At 45.4% G+C, this 17386-nt stretch overlaps 1 protein-coding gene across 5 annotated transcripts in view; it reads right to left on the bottom strand.

The window, feature by feature from the left end:
- The window catches only part of MYLK (myosin light chain kinase), a 260972-nt gene that overhangs the window by 119409 nt on the left and 124177 nt on the right, over window positions 1–17386 (bottom strand). For all 5 annotated transcript variants that reach the window (XM_078066769.1, XM_078066774.1, XM_078066775.1 and 2 more), the window contains one exon: window positions 10202–10409. In XM_078066769.1, coding sequence (XP_077922895.1) covers window positions 10202–10409 — 208 coding nt within the window. The remainder of the gene's footprint in view (window positions 1–10201; window positions 10410–17386) is intronic.

Consider the following 17386-nt stretch of genomic DNA (forward strand, 5'->3'; position numbering starts at 1 on the left):
CCCCACCCCCAACCCCAGGAGGTCTTAGACGGTCCCATCACTTTAAATATCATCTATAAGCTGATGACTCTCAAACCATATCCCCACCAGAACTTCCTATTCATTCATCAGAAGTATCCAGAACAGTGCCCAAATCCTTATAGGAGTCAAATCCTTGTGACATAAAGGGATTTTATGAAAAAAGAGCAGGCTCCAACATTATCTATTCAATGTAATCTTAACTAGGAAGAAGGAAAATAAAGTATCCAAACACAGGAAAGCAACCAGAAGAAAATATATTGAAATGTTATTAATAGTGATTGTTTTGGGGTGATGGGACTATGAGGAATTGATTCAGCTGTATTTTTCACAACCTGTAAATACGACAGTAAAGAAAAAAACAAGACATGATCTAGTTACCAAAAATAAAGAAAAAAAGGAGGGGGGGGTGGAGAAGGAAAGTAAAAAAGGAAAGAGATTCTGGCACCCAAACAGGCGAACAGGGCCTCTTGTACCTGCAAACACCAAAGCATCAGCCACGTACCCAATCACTGAGACTCCCTCTGAAAAATACCTAGGTACAATTCACGGCATTTATCATGCTACTGTATCACTCATTTCATCTTGGAGCAAAGATTTGATAAAAATTAGACTGATCATCTGATGAAGGGATAAAAAAATGTGGTCTATTCCTACACGGAAATATTCAGCCACACAGAGGAACGTCCTGACACATGTTTCAACATGGATGAACCCTGAGAAAATTTGCTAAGTGAAGAAAGCCAGACTCAAAAAAAACGTCTGATTCCATTTATACGAAATGTTCAGAAGAGGCAAATGGATAGAGACAAAGTACATCAGTGGTTGCCAGGGGCTGGGGGAGGCAGATGGGGAGCGACTGCTCAGTGGGGATGGGGGGATGGGCTTTCTGTTCAGGATGATGAAAAGTTTTGGAACTAGAAGGTGGTGATGGTCGCACAACATGGTGAATGTACTTAATGCCACTGAATTGTATACTTTAAAAATGGCTGCGATGGTAAATTTATGTGTATTTTAACCACAATAAAAAACAGACTAAGCATTTTTAAGATTCGTGGGAGCTAAACATCTTAATCCAAAGGCTAAAATTCTTTTATTCCTTAAAAAAAAAAAAGCAAAAATATGACAGTGCCTAAAAGAAGAGCAAAAGAATGCTGTTTGAAGGTACTTCTGTATAAGGGGAGAGCAGGTTATGGTAGGATCCAAAGGTAACAGAGCAAGCAGTCAGCTAGAAATGGAACGGGGTGCTTATTTTAATGTGAGTTAACACCAGAGAGTGGACATCAAAACTAAAAGAGAATTTGGGCTAAAATAACTAATAAGATCTATTTATAGGCAAAAATTTGAAGTTGCAAGTTGTCAGATAAGGCAAAATTAATTTTGTGAAACTATGAAAATCTGGCAGAACAGTAAGGTTATGGAGAAAAATAAGTGGAAAGGGGATTAGGATGGAAATGCCAAAAATAGAAGAGTAAGTTAAGAGAATTGGTGAAGACAGGATCGAGTTAGTGAGGGGGGGAATAAAAGGCCAAGGCACTGGAAGTATTTAAACAGTTCTCTTAGATTTTTCAAGGACGAGTAAAAGAGAATGCTGCTGGCAGGTTTTAGGAGTGAAAAGTTCAACAGTGGGGAGCAAGCACTTTTTGTTAAAGGATACAGAGAGCCTGGGTTGGGACACAGAATGCTGCTGACAAGGGGAATAATGTGATCAAGATGGTAAGGAGACGAAATGCTTCCAAAATACATGATGATATAACTTATCATCTAAATAGGGACTCTTGACACTGAAAGGGACATAATTAATAATTCTGCCAGGACAATAGGAGCAAACCAGGGCTGTTCCAGGCAAACCAGGGAGCAGTCGCCCTACTTGCAGCCAACTTCAAAGTGGATTTTAAGGATTGCTTAAAATAGTGGTTTTAATCAGAAAAAAATGGGCATTTTTTTCTAACAGATATTTAGTAATGCCCCCTGGGCCATCCACAGAGTTCACCGCTAACCACCCATATATCATCTCAAAAAGAAAATAAATGTAAAGCCCTAACTAAAATAGTAACAAAAAATAAAAGGAAAGTAAACTATCATAATACTTATTTCAATATGTAAGTGTTCAAGCATGACTATTTTGGTATGTTAAGTGCTCGTGTGCGCTAGAAGATGTAATGACGCTCGCACCGACTCATGGGCACATTTGGATTTAAAAGCAAATGATCAAGCAATGCACGGTCAGGGAGCCCTGGCTTGCAGGACAGGGGTTTCATGGGGGTGTAGAGAGTGGAGGCTACAGGACTGGGGTGGCTAGGGCACGGGGGACATGTGCTTAGGTGGGAGATGGGCAGGAGGCCGACCTTCCAGAAGAGGAAAGCCAGGCAGACCTAGGTGGGTGCAGGCCTTGTTTGGAACAGGGGCAACTAAAAGGCAAAGCAAAAACTTACGGCTCTTGGCATCCACCGGGCCAGCCAGTGGTGTGGATAAGGGAGGAACAGAGGAAAATCCGTACCTTTCTGGGATAAAGGAACAAAAGCAAAACAAGTGAAGTGGAGGTGAGGGGGCAGAGGTGAGTTGCCTTCTATCATTTCATTGGCCAATGTGCTATTAAAAGATCCAGCATCCTGATCCCTCTGGTTTGGATCTGGGAAATGCCTTCTACACGGAAACAGAAACAACCGTTGCTCAGTCACTTTCCAGGAAATCAATGCTTAAAGACAGGAGACCAATGGCAGCCCCCCACTTCCCCCTCCCACACTTCAGGTAGATATTTTATCTAAATCAAATCATGTCATTTTCTTCTTGATACCCTCCAGTGGCTTTCCATCCCCAGGATCTAACCCCTGACCGCCTCCCCAGATGTATCCTCACTCTGCTGACCCCACTAACTCTCACTATCTCTCACTCTAAACTGTGTGTGCAAAAAGCCCATAACTCTTTGTCTGGGGCTTTATTTCTGGTCTCAGCAGCAGACTCAGGTCACACAGAGGGCAAGCCGGAGTGATAGAGAGTTCCTGTCTCAGGAAGAAGCCGTCAAGTGAGGACAGATGGGGATCTGGGGGGTAAACACTCAACCCTTCAGTTAACTCCGAGTTCCTAGGGCCACTCTTCCCCCTTAAATCCCATGATGTGAGGTCCTTCTTCCTCTTGCCCTCACATCTCACACATAGTCAGGGAGTTGTTAATTCTACTACAAACATTACACTTGTTACTTAGTCACAGTCTCTCTTTCTCAGTACGAAGTGGATCTCGGGGGTCCCAGCCCGGAACTGTTCCGCTCTGTCGCCGGTGCCCGGCACAGAGAGAAGCAGAGCCGCGAACGGGGCAATGGAAACAGGAATCTGTTCTTCACTCGCTGGAGACATTCTAGGATGAGGGGGCATAGCTTTGTTTTGTGGCAGAGACAAAAGTGGGCAGCCTCGGAATCCATCACCTCCAGGGGAGGAAGCTGCGGAAAGAAGTCCACAGTGGTGGAGGAGGAGGATTCTGCAGGAAGAATGGGTACCTAATAGAGACAGAAGAAAGAGTGATGATGGCCAAGGCCGGATCCAGAAAGGAGTGTGTGTGTGCAGAGAACTAGGTTTTTGCCCCTCCTATTTATTTCAAAGGAAACTCCCTAAGAGGAGGGAGCTCCTGGCCAAATCTACTCCCCAGTGAATATGTATTCATTATTTTAAAATTTACTTTAAAAAAATTGTTCATTGTAACAGACATTTCTGCAAAGAAGACATCCAAATGGCCAAGAGACACATGAAAAAGTGCTCAACATCACTCGGCATCAGGGAAATCCAAATCAAAACCTCAATGAGATACCACCTCACACCAGTCAGAATGGCTAAAATTAACAAGTCAGGAAATGACAGATGTTGGCGGGGATGCGGAGAAAGGGGAGCCCTCCTACGCTGTTGGTGGGAATGCAAGCTGGTGCAACCACTCTGGAAAACAGTATGGAGGTTCCTCAAAAAGTTGAAAATAGAGCTACCATATGATCCAGCAATTGCACTACTGGGTATTTACCCCAAAGATACAAATGTAGGGACCCAAAGGGGTACGTGCACCCCGATGTTTATAGCAGCAATGTCCACAATAGCCAAACTGTGGAAAGAGCCAAGATGTCCATCGACAGATGAATGGATAAAGAAGATGTGGTGTATATATACAATGGAATATTATGCAGCCATCAAAAGGAATGAGATCTTGCCATTTGCAACGACGTGGATGGAACTGGAGGGTGTTATGCTGAGTGAAATAAGTCAATCAGAGAACGACATGTATCATATGACCTCACTGATATGAGGAATTCTTAATCTCAGGAAACAAACTGAGGGTTGCTGGAGTGGGGGGTGGGTGGGAGGGATGGGGTGGCTGGGTGATAGGCATTGGGGAGGGTATGTGCTATGGTGAGTGCTGTGAATTGTGTAAGACTGTTGAATCACAGATCTGTACCTCTGAAACAAATAATGCAATATATGTTAAGAAAAAAAAAAAAGAAGAAGAAGATAGCAGGAGGGGAAGAATGAAGGGGGGAAATCGGAGGGGGAGATGAACCATGAGAGATGATGGACTCTGAAAAACAAACTGAGGGTTCTAGAGGGCCGAGGGGGGTGGGAGGATGGGTTAGCCTGGTGATGGGTATTAAAGAGGGCACAGTCTGCATGGAGCACTGGGTGTTATGCACAAACAATGAATCATGGAACACTACATCAAAAACTAATGATGTAATATATGGTGATTAACATAACAATAAACAATTTAAAAAACTGTTCATTGCATTCTAATGCAGAGTGGTTAATGGCTTGGAATTTCTTTTTCAGAGATGAAAAACAACTTTCTTCATGTCCTCTGAAACCTTTGCTCTTGCTACTCCTCCTCTCCTAGAATACAACATCACTGTTATAGCTTTCTCACTGCCCAGGGTACTGGGCATGTCAAGCATGGCTAGGATAACCATTTAAGTTATTATCCAAACTGGGACTCTTCTGAAAGTCAAAGGAGGCTCTATGACATTGGCAGAGTAAGCAGAAACCAGATAAACGGTCACCCTAATGACACCTGCCGTGACCACAGGCCTGCAAAAGGGGCAAGCACCTGGCAGCCACGTTTTGTGCTCATCACCCTGCCCTGCACCGTGCAGATTGGAACACGGTGGCACCTGTGCTCAGGATGGCCAATCCCAATCTTGCCAGCAACATGGAGGAAGGACTGGATGCGAGCTAGCTCTGGTTGCATCATACTTGGTCTATGGACATCTTTTCCTGGCTTTGTGGCTGCTTTCTCGCGACCTGTGTGCACACGTTCCCATTTTGCCTTTCCAGCCCATATCACATACCACTGCTAACTTTTACAGCAGCTCTGTGTTACCTAGCTGATATTCCTAATGGATAGCTCAAGAAGGAGAAATGTGTCAGATTCCATGAAATAATTCAGGAATATTCTCATAAAGTATTTAGTGTTGGTTAATTTTATGTGTCAATTTAACTGAGCCATGGGTTGCCTAGATGTTTGGTCAAACGTTATTCTGGATGTTTGTATGAGGGTTTTTTTTTTTTAAGGTTTTACTTATTTGAGAGAGAGAGAGTGCCTGCGCAAGTAGTTGGGGCAGAGGGGGAGGGAGAGGGACAAGTTGACTCCACGCTAAGTGTGGAGCCTGACCTGGGGCTTGATCCCACAACCCTGAGACCATGACCCAAGCCGAAACCAAGAGCCGAAACCAGATACTTAACAAACTGAGCCACCCAAGAGCCCCTGTATGAGGGTGTTTTTGGATGAGATCAACACTGAAATCAGTAGACTAAGTAAAACAGATCGACATCTCTAATGTTGATGGGCCTCATCCAATCAGTTGAAGACTGACTGATTCTGAAGAGAATGAAAAGGCTGACCCTCCCCCAAATAAGGAGGAGTTCCTCCTGCCTGACTGCCTCTGAGTGGGGACATGGATTTTTCCTCTGCTGTTGACTTATACTGAAACATCAGCTCTTCTTGGGCCAGGTCTGAACTTGGATTGGAACTACACCATGGGCTCCCCTGGGTCTCCAGCTTCCAGATGACAGATTTTGGGACTTGTCAGCCTCCATAATCGTGTGAGCCAATTTCTTGTAATGAATTTCTTTCTACATATATATGTATGGTATATTCTCTTTCCTGCAGTGCCCTAACAGTCAGTATAAGCACTAACCCACCGGTTCTCAAAGCATTGGTCCCCGTGTGCAGTAGTATCTGCATTACCAAGAGACTTGTTAGAAATGAAAATTCTTGAGCCCATCCCAACCTACTAAATCGGAAACTCTGGGGCAAGGCCTAGCAGTGTGTGGTTTCAGAAGCCCTTCAGGTGATTCTGATACATGCTTATTTGAGAATCACTCTATCAGGCTAAATATATCACATCGGTAATTTAATCCTTCCTTGCTACTCAAAGTGTGATGCAGGGACCAGCAGCATGGGCATCATCTGGTACTGGTTAGAACTGCAGACACTCAGGCCCCACTCCAGACCAGTGGAATCGGAATCTGTATTTTTAACAAGATTCCCAGGGGGATCCGTGGGTCCCTGCGTTTGCACTCAACAATCCTGTAAGGTGAGTATGAGCCATCCTGAGGCCTGGATCGTCTCTGGGCCTGCCAGTTTGGCTTACCCTGGGCTCCTGAGCTCAAGTCTTAAAATTAGCCCTCTATTACTTGAAATGATTTAAGTGACTCCCTGGTCCCCGGAACACAAAGGGCCTTCTCAGACTCAGACCAGCAAGTCTGGGGCACATCTGTCACTTCAGCCCCACCCCTCACTGCACCCCAAGTTCTAGGCTCACTCTGTGGATGTGATTACCTGGGACTACTCACCACCTTCTTCATTTATGTGGGTTTTCTTTTTTCTCTGGGTAAGCCTTGTTTATCCCTATTCCAGTGGGAGCCTCTAGAGCTGTGCTCTCTAACATGATTGGCATTAGCCATACGTGGTCACTGAGCTCTTGAAATAGGACGAGTCTGCATCGAGATGTGCTGTAAGTACAAAATATATCCCAAAGGCTGAAGAATGTAAAATATCTCATTAATAATTTTATGTTGATTAAATGTTGAAATGATAGTATCTTGGTTATACTGGGTTAAGTAAAATATTTTATGAAAATTGACTTCACCTGTTTTTTTAAATGTGGCTACTAGAAAATTGAAGATTATATACATGGCTCACATTATATTTCTGTGGACAGTTGTGCTGGAGGACAGGACTGTGGCCCCTCTATTAGAAAGAAAGCTCCCAGAGGGTGGGTGCCATGCCTCTTCTTTGCTCTGTACCAAATCTCTGTGACCAGCCCCCTGGAGGAGGGTGAGTGTCGGGACTGGCCACAGAGAGCCCTTCTGGGGCTCACACTAGGGTTGCATCCCACTGCATAAGGTGATGACCAGTCCTATCGTTAAGGCACTTGCGCTCATGGAGGATGTTACATGTTTCCTGGTCCCGGTTACCAAACAGGAAATCAGATGAGGGAGCATATTCCTCTATTCTCCATGCAAAGATTTCTCTCTGGACGTCGTTCTCAGGATGTTCGGGGCAGGCTCAAATATTACAAGGCCACATGTACCGGGGACCTACATTTGCCACTGCTGCACTGATCCTTACACACCCCTGCGGGGCAGCTGTGGCTTCCAGTTTACAGAAAAGGAAATAAGGCTCCAAAAGGTGAAGTTCCCCATAGCGAGAAATTAGTGGAGCTAAAATCCAAGACCCTACACCAACACTGCCTTCTGAGCTTGACCACTAGGGGGTCAAAATCTTCACATATGAATTACACTCTTAATTCTAGGGCCTCTGCTCTTTCCAAGTAAGAAGCATAGCACAGAGCTGGTGAGAAGGCAGGTGGCTGCTAGATCCCTTTGTAAGAATCCCCACTTCCTTCCAGGCCTATGGTCTATGGGGTGGTCCTAAGCCACACACCAGTGGAAACCAGCCTTTGATGCAGAAGCAGAATGTATACAGGGCCACTCACATTTAAAGATGCTGCAGCCTTTAGGCCATTCTCTAGGTCCTAGGATTAGAAGACAAAACACTTTCAGTGGTCTGGGCCTGAGTCTCCCCAAATTAAAACCAAAGGAGAGGACGCAGGGTTGAGAGTCTTTGTCTCCCCTTATTCCTCTATAGCCCTCCCACCTTCTTTCCTCCCTGTTGCCCACATCTCAGCAAAGCAGGAAAAATTTTAGTAGATCATCAGCTCCAACTTCCTCAATAATGGGAATTGAAAAAAAGATTTCATATTACCTGGGTTTTATATACCTCCTCTGCATGCCTAACCCATTCTATTCCTTTCAAATGGATCACAGAAAACAAAGGCTAGCCGTCTGTCTATAGAGACCACTGAATTAAAACCCTTTCTCTGCAGAAACAGAGGGCCAGAGGTTTAAAGTTACACATATGACTGGCAAAAGTTGGGCCCAGAACCCTGGAACTCTGACTCATAATACCCCATTTCTCTGGCAATAAACAGAAAGCCAGAAAAGAGGTATTAGAGACTGAATTTTTGTGTCCCCACCCAAATTCCTAGGTGGAAGCCCTAACCTTCAGTGTGACTGTCTTCAGAGACGGGGCCTGGGAAAAAGTGATAAAGGTTCAATGAGGTCATAACAGCGGGGCCCTACTCTAGTAGAGCTGTTGCCCTTATGAAAAGAGGAAGAGACACTGGAGCTCTCTCTATGCCATATGAGGACAGAGTGGCCATCTACAAGCCAGGAAGAGAGCTCTCACCAGAAACCAGACCCAGCTGGACCCTGACTTCAGACTTCCAGCCTCCAGAACTGTGAGAATATAAGTGTCTGTTATTGAAGCCATGTAGTATGCAGTTATTTTGTTATGACAGCTTGAGTTGACTAATACAGGGGGGAAAGTAATTTTTATTTGTGAGCCTCAACTCAAAGTTTGGATATTGAAAACTATAGAAGAAAGCACAGTACCAGAATTGTCCTAGATGAGGGCCATTCAGAGACTCTGATCAGGGGCCACTTTCTATCTGGAATGCTCCAGCCCACAGGCAGTTGAAGGTCATTAAAAGGAATGAGTCACTCAGTTAAAGAATTTGGGGAAAGCATCCAAACTATGCACATTCTGTTCCGTGAAACAGCCTGTCTGTCTTTCCATGATGTAGGGAAGCAGGGAAAACATTGGCCCAGGTGTACTTCACCCCTTCTGGAACCTTCTCTGGTTACTTTAATCCTCACATACAGTGCCCCCAAAACCAGGTTCGGAAGACTGTCTCCTGAGAGGGGAGAAAGTGAGTCTGGACTTCTGGTTTATTAGCCCTTAGAAAGGCCTGTAAGGGTTGAGGGAACCTCTGACGGTCTGACAAACCCCCACATCCTTTTGGACATCAGGCCTTTAAGCGGCAGCCAGTGGCCTGAACTGGAAATGTTCTCCCCAGTGGAGGGGCTTCAGCACGTGGGGGATACACTAGCAGCAAAAGAAACAGTTTTACCGATGGTCAAATGGTATATTTATCTCCTATATATTTTTCTGAGTTTAACAAAATTTTTATAAATAAGCGAGTGTTACTTTATAATGATGATAAGAAACACTGTTCATTCATTCTCCGAATATTTCAGTATCTATCCTGTGCCATGAAGTTTTCTAGACGCTAGAGATAGAGCATAAAGGATACCAAGTCCCTTGCTTCCTAGCGTTTCTAGTTAAAGGTGAGGGTGGAGGAGAGAATTAAAAAAATGGGAAGCAGTGATGAGTGCTGGAAGAAAATATTCAGGGGGGGTGGGAGGATGGAGAGTCTTGATGGGGTGGTCAGAAAGGGTCCTCTAAGGAGGGGACACATGAGCAGAGACGTGAAGGAGGTGAGGGCTGTGGACAGAGCTCTTGCTTTGACAGGGAATGGCAGGGCAAGGCCCTGCGGCTAGCTCAAGGAAGGGCAGGGGGCCTGGCCGAGAGTGGGGGATGGGTCTCAGTCTCAGTGTGAGGGGAAGCCATTGGAAGGCTGGAGCAGGAAAGTGAGGCGATGTGAGCTGGACAGTGTCTCCTGGGATGCTTCCCTTGTTCGCAGGAACCACGTTTCCCCCATTAGATGAAAGGTCCTGAGTTCAGGGATGGGCATGCTTTCTCTTGGCGGGTTTCTCTTCTGCCCGAGAGAGGGCGGATGCAGGAGCTGCAGGCCTTGGGGAAACTGACAGCTTGTCTTCCCCCACGGCTCTCACTTCCTGAAACTCACCTTCCACCGTCAACTCCACTGTCACCTGGCGGGCACCACTATCATTGGCGGCTTCACAGGTATACTTTCCCTTGTCTTCCTCACAGACAGCACGAATCACAAGGCTGAAAGCTCCCCGGACACCACAGTCCAGCAGGAAGCGGCCCCCGCTGGTGATGGGTTGCCCATTTCGGTGCCATGTCACGTGGGGCTCTGGGTAACCCCGGACCTTTAAGGAAAAGAAGAAAGGGTGAGCGCCTATATTTCAGGAGTGCTTCCTACGTGCCAGGTGTGGTTCTGAGTGCTTTACACGTATTAACTCATTACATTCCTTGAAGCAGATACGACTTTCACGACATGAAGAAACTGAGGCACAGAGAGTCTTGCGGTAGATTTCCTGAGATCTCAAAGGTCGAAAGTGGCAGAGCCAGGCATCCTGGCTCCAGGGCCCACTACACAAGTGACTCAAGCCTGGTTGCACATTAGAATCACCAGAGGAAGCTTCAAAAAAATACCAGTGCCCAGCGCCTACCTTGGACCAATTAAATCAGAATCCCAGGGGGTGAGGACTGAGCGCGGCCATTCTAGACCAGTGCTCCCCATTCAGATATGCAAATAAATCACTGGTTAAAATGCAGATTCTGCTTCTCTAGGTCTGGGGTGGGGCCTGAGATTCTTCAGTTCAGACAAGGTCTCAGATGATGCTGGTACTTCTGGTCTCCAGAACCAAAAATGTTCTAGACTTGAGTTGCCTGGGCTGGTAGCCAGGCCAGCCACACGGGGCGATGGAGCACTGCAAGTGTGGCTAGTCCTAACTGAGCTGCACTGTTAGTATAAATTACACACTGGGTGTTGAAGACTTAGTATGAAAAAAAGAACGTAAAATTATCTTGATGATTTAAAAATATTGATTACATGTTGAAAGATCCTATTTTTGACATGTTGGGTTAAGTGGAATATATTGTAAAAATTAATTTAACCTGTTTCTTTTTCCTTTTTTAATGAGGTACTAGAAAAGTTACAACACCACGTGGGCTTTTGCTTGATGTTTTTACGGAGCAGGGCAGCTTTAGACCGCTCTGTCTCTAATACTAGTTAGTAGCTAATATCTGTTGAGCGCTAAGTGTTAAGCCCTTTTCTAAGTACCTGACACATGTGAGCCTTACAGTAACTTGTTTGGAGAGAAGCTATTTCCCCAAAGAGGGAAAAATTAAGAGAGACAAATTCCAAGAAAAGAAATCACCTTGGGTTTCAGAGAAAGAAGTTTCCTCTAAACCCTGAAACTCAACAGGCCCCTGAGAATGGACTCATCTTCAAAGGAGCAGGGTTCAGACTGGCCCATCGATGCACAGCCTGGGACCCAGAATTAAGGGATTTTAGCACTGGAAAATGCATAGCATACATCACAGAAGTCTTCTGAGAAAGTAGTTGTTTGTATTATAAAATGGTGGTAGCAATAGCTCTTACCCATGTATCCATGGCAAGACAAGAGACAATGGATATGGATGAAACAAAACCAAAATTTGCTGGATGACCCCAAATTGACTTTACAAAGAAAGCCTTCAATGACCTCCTCACACCCCAGCAAGCTCGGAGAAGATGCTATATCAGCACAGAGGAGAGAGCATCCAAACTTGGCATCCAAACACAGTGAGTTCCCTAAGCACACCAACGCAGAAACAACTGTGCTAACAATTTCAGGGGTCATCTTTGGACTCTGCTCACTTCCTTTCCCAGGCATCCCACCTCCTACTCATCCTCAAACCCACTTCTTAGTAGCCCGGGATGCAGATGTCTTCCTAGGGAAGGAAGCCTGGAAACACAGGGAAAACCCCCAAAGTGAACAATCCCCTCTTTGGTTATTCCATAGTCACCCCATCAGTGCCCTTATAAATCTCACAAGGCCCGCCTCCCCATCCTCACTAATTCGTAGTCTGGCCTCAGTTAAAAAAAAAAAAAAAAGAACAGAAAACAAAAAAATCAAAACTTCAAATCAATATTGTTCATCATATTTATAAATTCTGGGGAAAAAAATCCCTTTCCCATTAAAATTTAAGCCATCTTCATGACAGAGATTGAGTATCTGTGAGGGAACGCTGAGATTCTGAAGTCATGTCCTCCAGAAGCAGACAACAATGTTTGTCACCAGCGCACTCATGTCCTCTCTGAGGTGGATCGTGATGAGGGGTCCACATTCACTTGGACAGATAAGCTCTGACATCTATTATATATAATATGAAACAAAGTGTTAACTGTGGTTTATCTCTGGGTTTCTCCTCTTTTTCTTTACTGAAAAATTATTTTCTGGTATTTCTGCAAATAACATATCTGGCCTTTGTGAAATAGAAAAAAATTTAAATGAAAATACGTTTCTTTTAAGATTTATTTGAGAGCCAGAGTGTGCGCACGCAGAGTCGGGGGCGGGGTAGAGGGAGAGAGAATCTCAAGCAGACTGTGCGCTGAGCATGGAGCTCGACGTGGGCTCCATCCCACAACCCATGAGATCATGACCTGAGCCAAAACTGAGTCAGACGCCCAACCGACTGAGCCACCCAGGCGCCCCATGTTTCTTTTATATTAGTATGTATAATAAACACACAGCACAAACATTCATTAATTTGTTGAGGCCCTCAAGGTACTTAAATCTAGCAATGGAAATAAAAGCACTCTACAAATAAACATTATGCATCTTTGATGGTGACAAATGTGTACCCATATAAAATCATGTCATCCTGTGATGCTATCTTGGCAAAAGTTCATACAAAGGAACATCAGACAACAATTACTTTGTTAAAGCATATTTTTGGAAAACAACTAAGGAAAATACTCTTTCCTATAAAAGGAAGCCCACGAAAAGTCTGGTCCTATAGTGAGTTTGCAAATGACCATTGTCTTCTCCTCTGCCCCATTAGGCATGGCCAGCCTAACCTCCAGAAGATGATTACACAGGCTTCTGTGAGCTTCAGAGAAAGGGAGTAGAGCACTGTAATGGGAGGAGATAAATCATTAACTTCACCAAAGGCATGGTTAGCATTCCATTAGCTAGTACTCTGGCCCCCTGCAGCAAGGCGACTCCCATGGCCCACAGGCCCGGGGGCATCAATGATTAACTGGGGACACTGCAAGTGTTCTAGACCTCACGGACTCAGCTCTCTCTTTCCTTTCAATTTCCTCTTGCTTTCTACACCACCCCCTCCCCCCAGCCGATTTGCCTGTGAAATGCTGCATTAAAATAAATTTTAGATTTTTAAATATGCTGAAACTGGTGCCTCTTAGAAAGTTGCAGTTTGCTGTGCGACTTTTGTAGCACCTTGCGTCTGAAGCACAGGCAAGGATTTCTGTGACCTCGCTCAGTTCCCAGGTCTGAAATGATTTGCAGCTCCAATTCTTATCTTCCCAATAGGAGAAAAACATGTTCAACCACTACCTAATAATACCGAAAGACAATCAGCTTCATGGAAACCCATTTTTACTGTCTGCCCACTATCCTGCACTCCTGGGTGGGGAAGAGAAAGAAGCCTGGGCTCACCTCCTTGGGATGCAAGACAACAGCCCTGCCTTCCCTGGGTGCCTTATCTGCCTTCATCACAGGCCTTCGGCCAAGAAGCCACAGCTAGGATTTTTATAGTCTGGTCCAAGGCCACACTAAAAACCCACTGCTATTTTAGTTTTTAGAGGACCTTCACATACAGAATCTTATTTGATTCTTGCAACCCTATGAGGAAAGGGTCTTGGATTGGGGTACCCAGAAGCAGAACCTGAAGCAGGGATTCAGGGAACCCCATCTGTGACCCCTTAGCCAACACAGCTGCTGGGCATGGGTATACTGGCCTGGTGAAGGGGGTCTGGGTGGGGCTCCGACAGTGTCAGTGACGACAAGCAAAGCCAATCATACTACTGAACCCAGAGAGCTGAGGAAAGAGGCCCAAAGAAGTCGATGATTAGCCAGTAAATGGCAGATCGAGTGGAGATCTGGGACCACAATTTTGGTCTCCAAGTTGAGTGGTTGTCTCTCTATTCCTCATTGTAAATTCATGTTTTTGGTGAGACAAATACTGTAGAACCTAAAGCACTGATAAGTGTCTTTCCCTAAGAGACCCTAAATCTCTTCTAGGTTAAAGCAATGTCTGCTCCCCCCTTGGAGAAAAAGTCAAAAGGTTCATAAAAGATATGGCCATGCCACACACAAGCCTTGGGTTGTTCCCCCAGAGTGACAATAGGGCAGGGCTATAGACTAAATGTTTGTGTCCTTCCAAAATTCCTAAGTTGAAATTTAACTCCCAATGTGATGGTATTAGGAGGTATTAGGATGGGGCCTTTGGGAGGTGATTAGGTTGTGAAATTGGAGCCTTCATGAATGGGATTAGTGCCCTTATAAAAGGGACACTGAAGAGCTCCCTCACCCCTTCCCCCATGTGAGGACACAGCAACAAGACAGTCATCTATGAACCAAGAAGCAAGCCCTCACCAGATACTGAATCTAGCCGTGCCTTGATCTTGGACTTCCGGCCACTAGAACTGTGAGAAATAAATTTCTGTTGTTTAAGCCCCCCAGTCCATGGTATTTCTGTTCCAGCAACCTGAACAGTCTAAAATAGACTGGATTAGTGCCGTACGTGTGCAGGAGTCCTGGGACTGGCAAGGCTTCCTAGCCCCTTCAGATTGTAATTCCTTCTCTCATTGAAGAGAAAACAGCTCCTGATAGCTAAGGCCCCTTCCATCAGGGGGCCTTGGGCAGTATACCAAGGTAGTATGCTTCTGAATGGTGACCCACTTAGCTTCCCGTTTCTCCCTCCAGTCTCCTCTGGGTCCAGCCCACAGCCTTTGTACCCTCTAATCCTCCATACAAGAAAACCAAGTGACCACAAGGAGACATGCTCATGGACACGAACAGGCAGCCTTGACTTTTCACCATAATGAGTTTTTGGAAACAACCCCACAGAGGGTCATTCTAAGGAGAATTGTATTTTTGCCACAGTAACCACATTTAATTGGAGGTTGTGTTCTTGAACAAAAGCCTGGGATCAAATAAACCAAGAGCATAACCAACAACTTGTCATAAAAATAAAGATACAGTAACCGTAACCCCTATAATAATTTAAAATAGTAAAACTGTGTTCCAGCTCCATAAAATGTCCTCAAAAACCTTTACGTCCTCAAAAGACCTTTAAAGGGAATGGGGCTCATTCTGCCTGTGTTGGATGATAAGGAGAAAGTGGGCAGCTTACTCAGTGGCAATATGACACCTACCTGTCATATTTGAGAGCCTTTTTCTCAGAAGCTGGTGCTGTTTTGAGATTTACTTACAGACTGAAAGTGAGACATTCTTAAAGGCACTAAGTCTCTTGGTTTTTCTCTGACATGTGTGAAGGGCTTTCAGTCTATTCCAAGGTGTCTGGGACAGGCTACCACAGGCTGAGCCCAGAGCAGTGACAGATTCCCTATCTCCACAGCCCTGGCAAAACCCGGAGCAACGCATCTGCCATCTTAGCCTGGCAGGCAGTAAAAGGGTGGGGGGTGATTTTGCTATTTTTGATGATCTCCTACAAGTCCTTTGTTCCTGGACAGGCCTGTCCCTGTACGCGTCCCACAAGCCCACGCAGCTGCAAAGCCAATGTATCAGCCAGATCGGGCAAGAGATGCACCTGAGGCTCTGCCCCCCTCGGAGATGGAGGGAGACCAGGAAGAGAGAAACCAGGACTGCACTGGGGCCAGGGTGCAAACAGGCTGCCCAGCAGGATGCTGGAGAGCTGGGAAGATAGACAAAGAAGCTGTGAGCAGTGAGCTAAAAAACCTCGGGGCGGAGAACAGTAGACTTGAGGGGTTGCCAATGAATATCTGTTTGAATCTCGTTGAGTCACGGAATCGATGCCGGGAAAGGCTGAGCCTGGCATACAGACATTACAGAACCTGTCAGGTGGATGTCCCCCCCGAGCTGGACAACATCGATGCTGCAACATGACTGTCTACCTGCTTATAATTCCCTGACTGCCTACAGCACCTGACTCTGAACTTCTTACCCCATTCTGAGGCAGCTTCTTATACAATAAATAAATTCCCCAATGGTCAATGACTACCAGATCAGGGCTGGTGATTTGAAAACTAAAAAATAATAGGAAATAAACCAATGGTGCTGAGGAGTTAGTTGAAGAAGAATCCTCTGCCCCATCTGCAAGTATAAGCTCACTCAGATAATAAATGGATATGATGCACAGAAAGGAGAATGAAAACATTAACACCCCAAACAAATTAGACCACAAAAAATGTCCATAAAACTGACATCATGGGTATATTATGAGGGTGAAGAGTGAAGGGTGAGCCAGGCATGGCATGACCAAGTTGAGGGGCCTGGGTCTGTGTCAGCATCTGGCACTCGGCCCTGTAGACAGGCAGCTACTTTGAATAATCCCATTGCCAAAAGCCAAAAGCCTTAACTGAACACACAGCATCCATCAGGAAGAGATGAGACCAGCCAAAAACAGCAGTTAGTGAGAGGCTGAGACTGCTGGATGCACCCTGTCCATAGTCCAAGGTGTGGAACAAGGAGGACAAAAGTGATTCCATGAGGAATGAAATCCGAATGTCAAGAACCATTCCTCAAACTGGTTCAGCAAACGCCACACATCTTCAGGGGCAGATGCTGAAAGTCTCCCTCTGTGATCAGCCACTTTCACTTTCTATGGCAAATTTTCTTTTCCGTGGACCAAGACACAGGCACCCCTGCATCCCCTGTCCCTGCAAGTCTGAGAACTCCACATTTCTTCCCCTGAGAGCACAAGGCAGGTGATGTCTTGGCAGTCTTGGGTTACACCTCAGGCCCTTCCGAATCTTTCCAAAAAAATTCTATCCCTTTATCTAGATCAAGCTTATCAATGCATGCAACTTTCTGATTTGATTCCCTCCTAATGATACAAGCACCTAAAAACCTCGGAAGCAGTCCAACGAAGAAACAGAATCCTACATGTCATCAGGCACCTGTCACACTAATGATTTCCTAGTTCCTCCAAACTCACAGTTTCCATATAACACAAGTGTCCTCCTGTTTGAACTCCCAGTTGCTCTGGTGTAGCTGGGGATTATTATAGCCTTACCAGAAGCCTCTCTACACAAAGCCCTGGGGTTCTGGCTTTACTAGCTCTCATGATGGCTTTCAAGGACATGACCTCTCCAGCTGGTGAGGCTAGCCCAGGAACTCACCGTTTCTGC

The sequence above is a fragment of the Halichoerus grypus genome, chromosome 1, assembly GCF_964656455.1.
Source record: "Halichoerus grypus chromosome 1, mHalGry1.hap1.1, whole genome shotgun sequence".
Classification (NCBI taxonomy): domain Eukaryota; kingdom Metazoa; phylum Chordata; class Mammalia; order Carnivora; family Phocidae; genus Halichoerus; species Halichoerus grypus.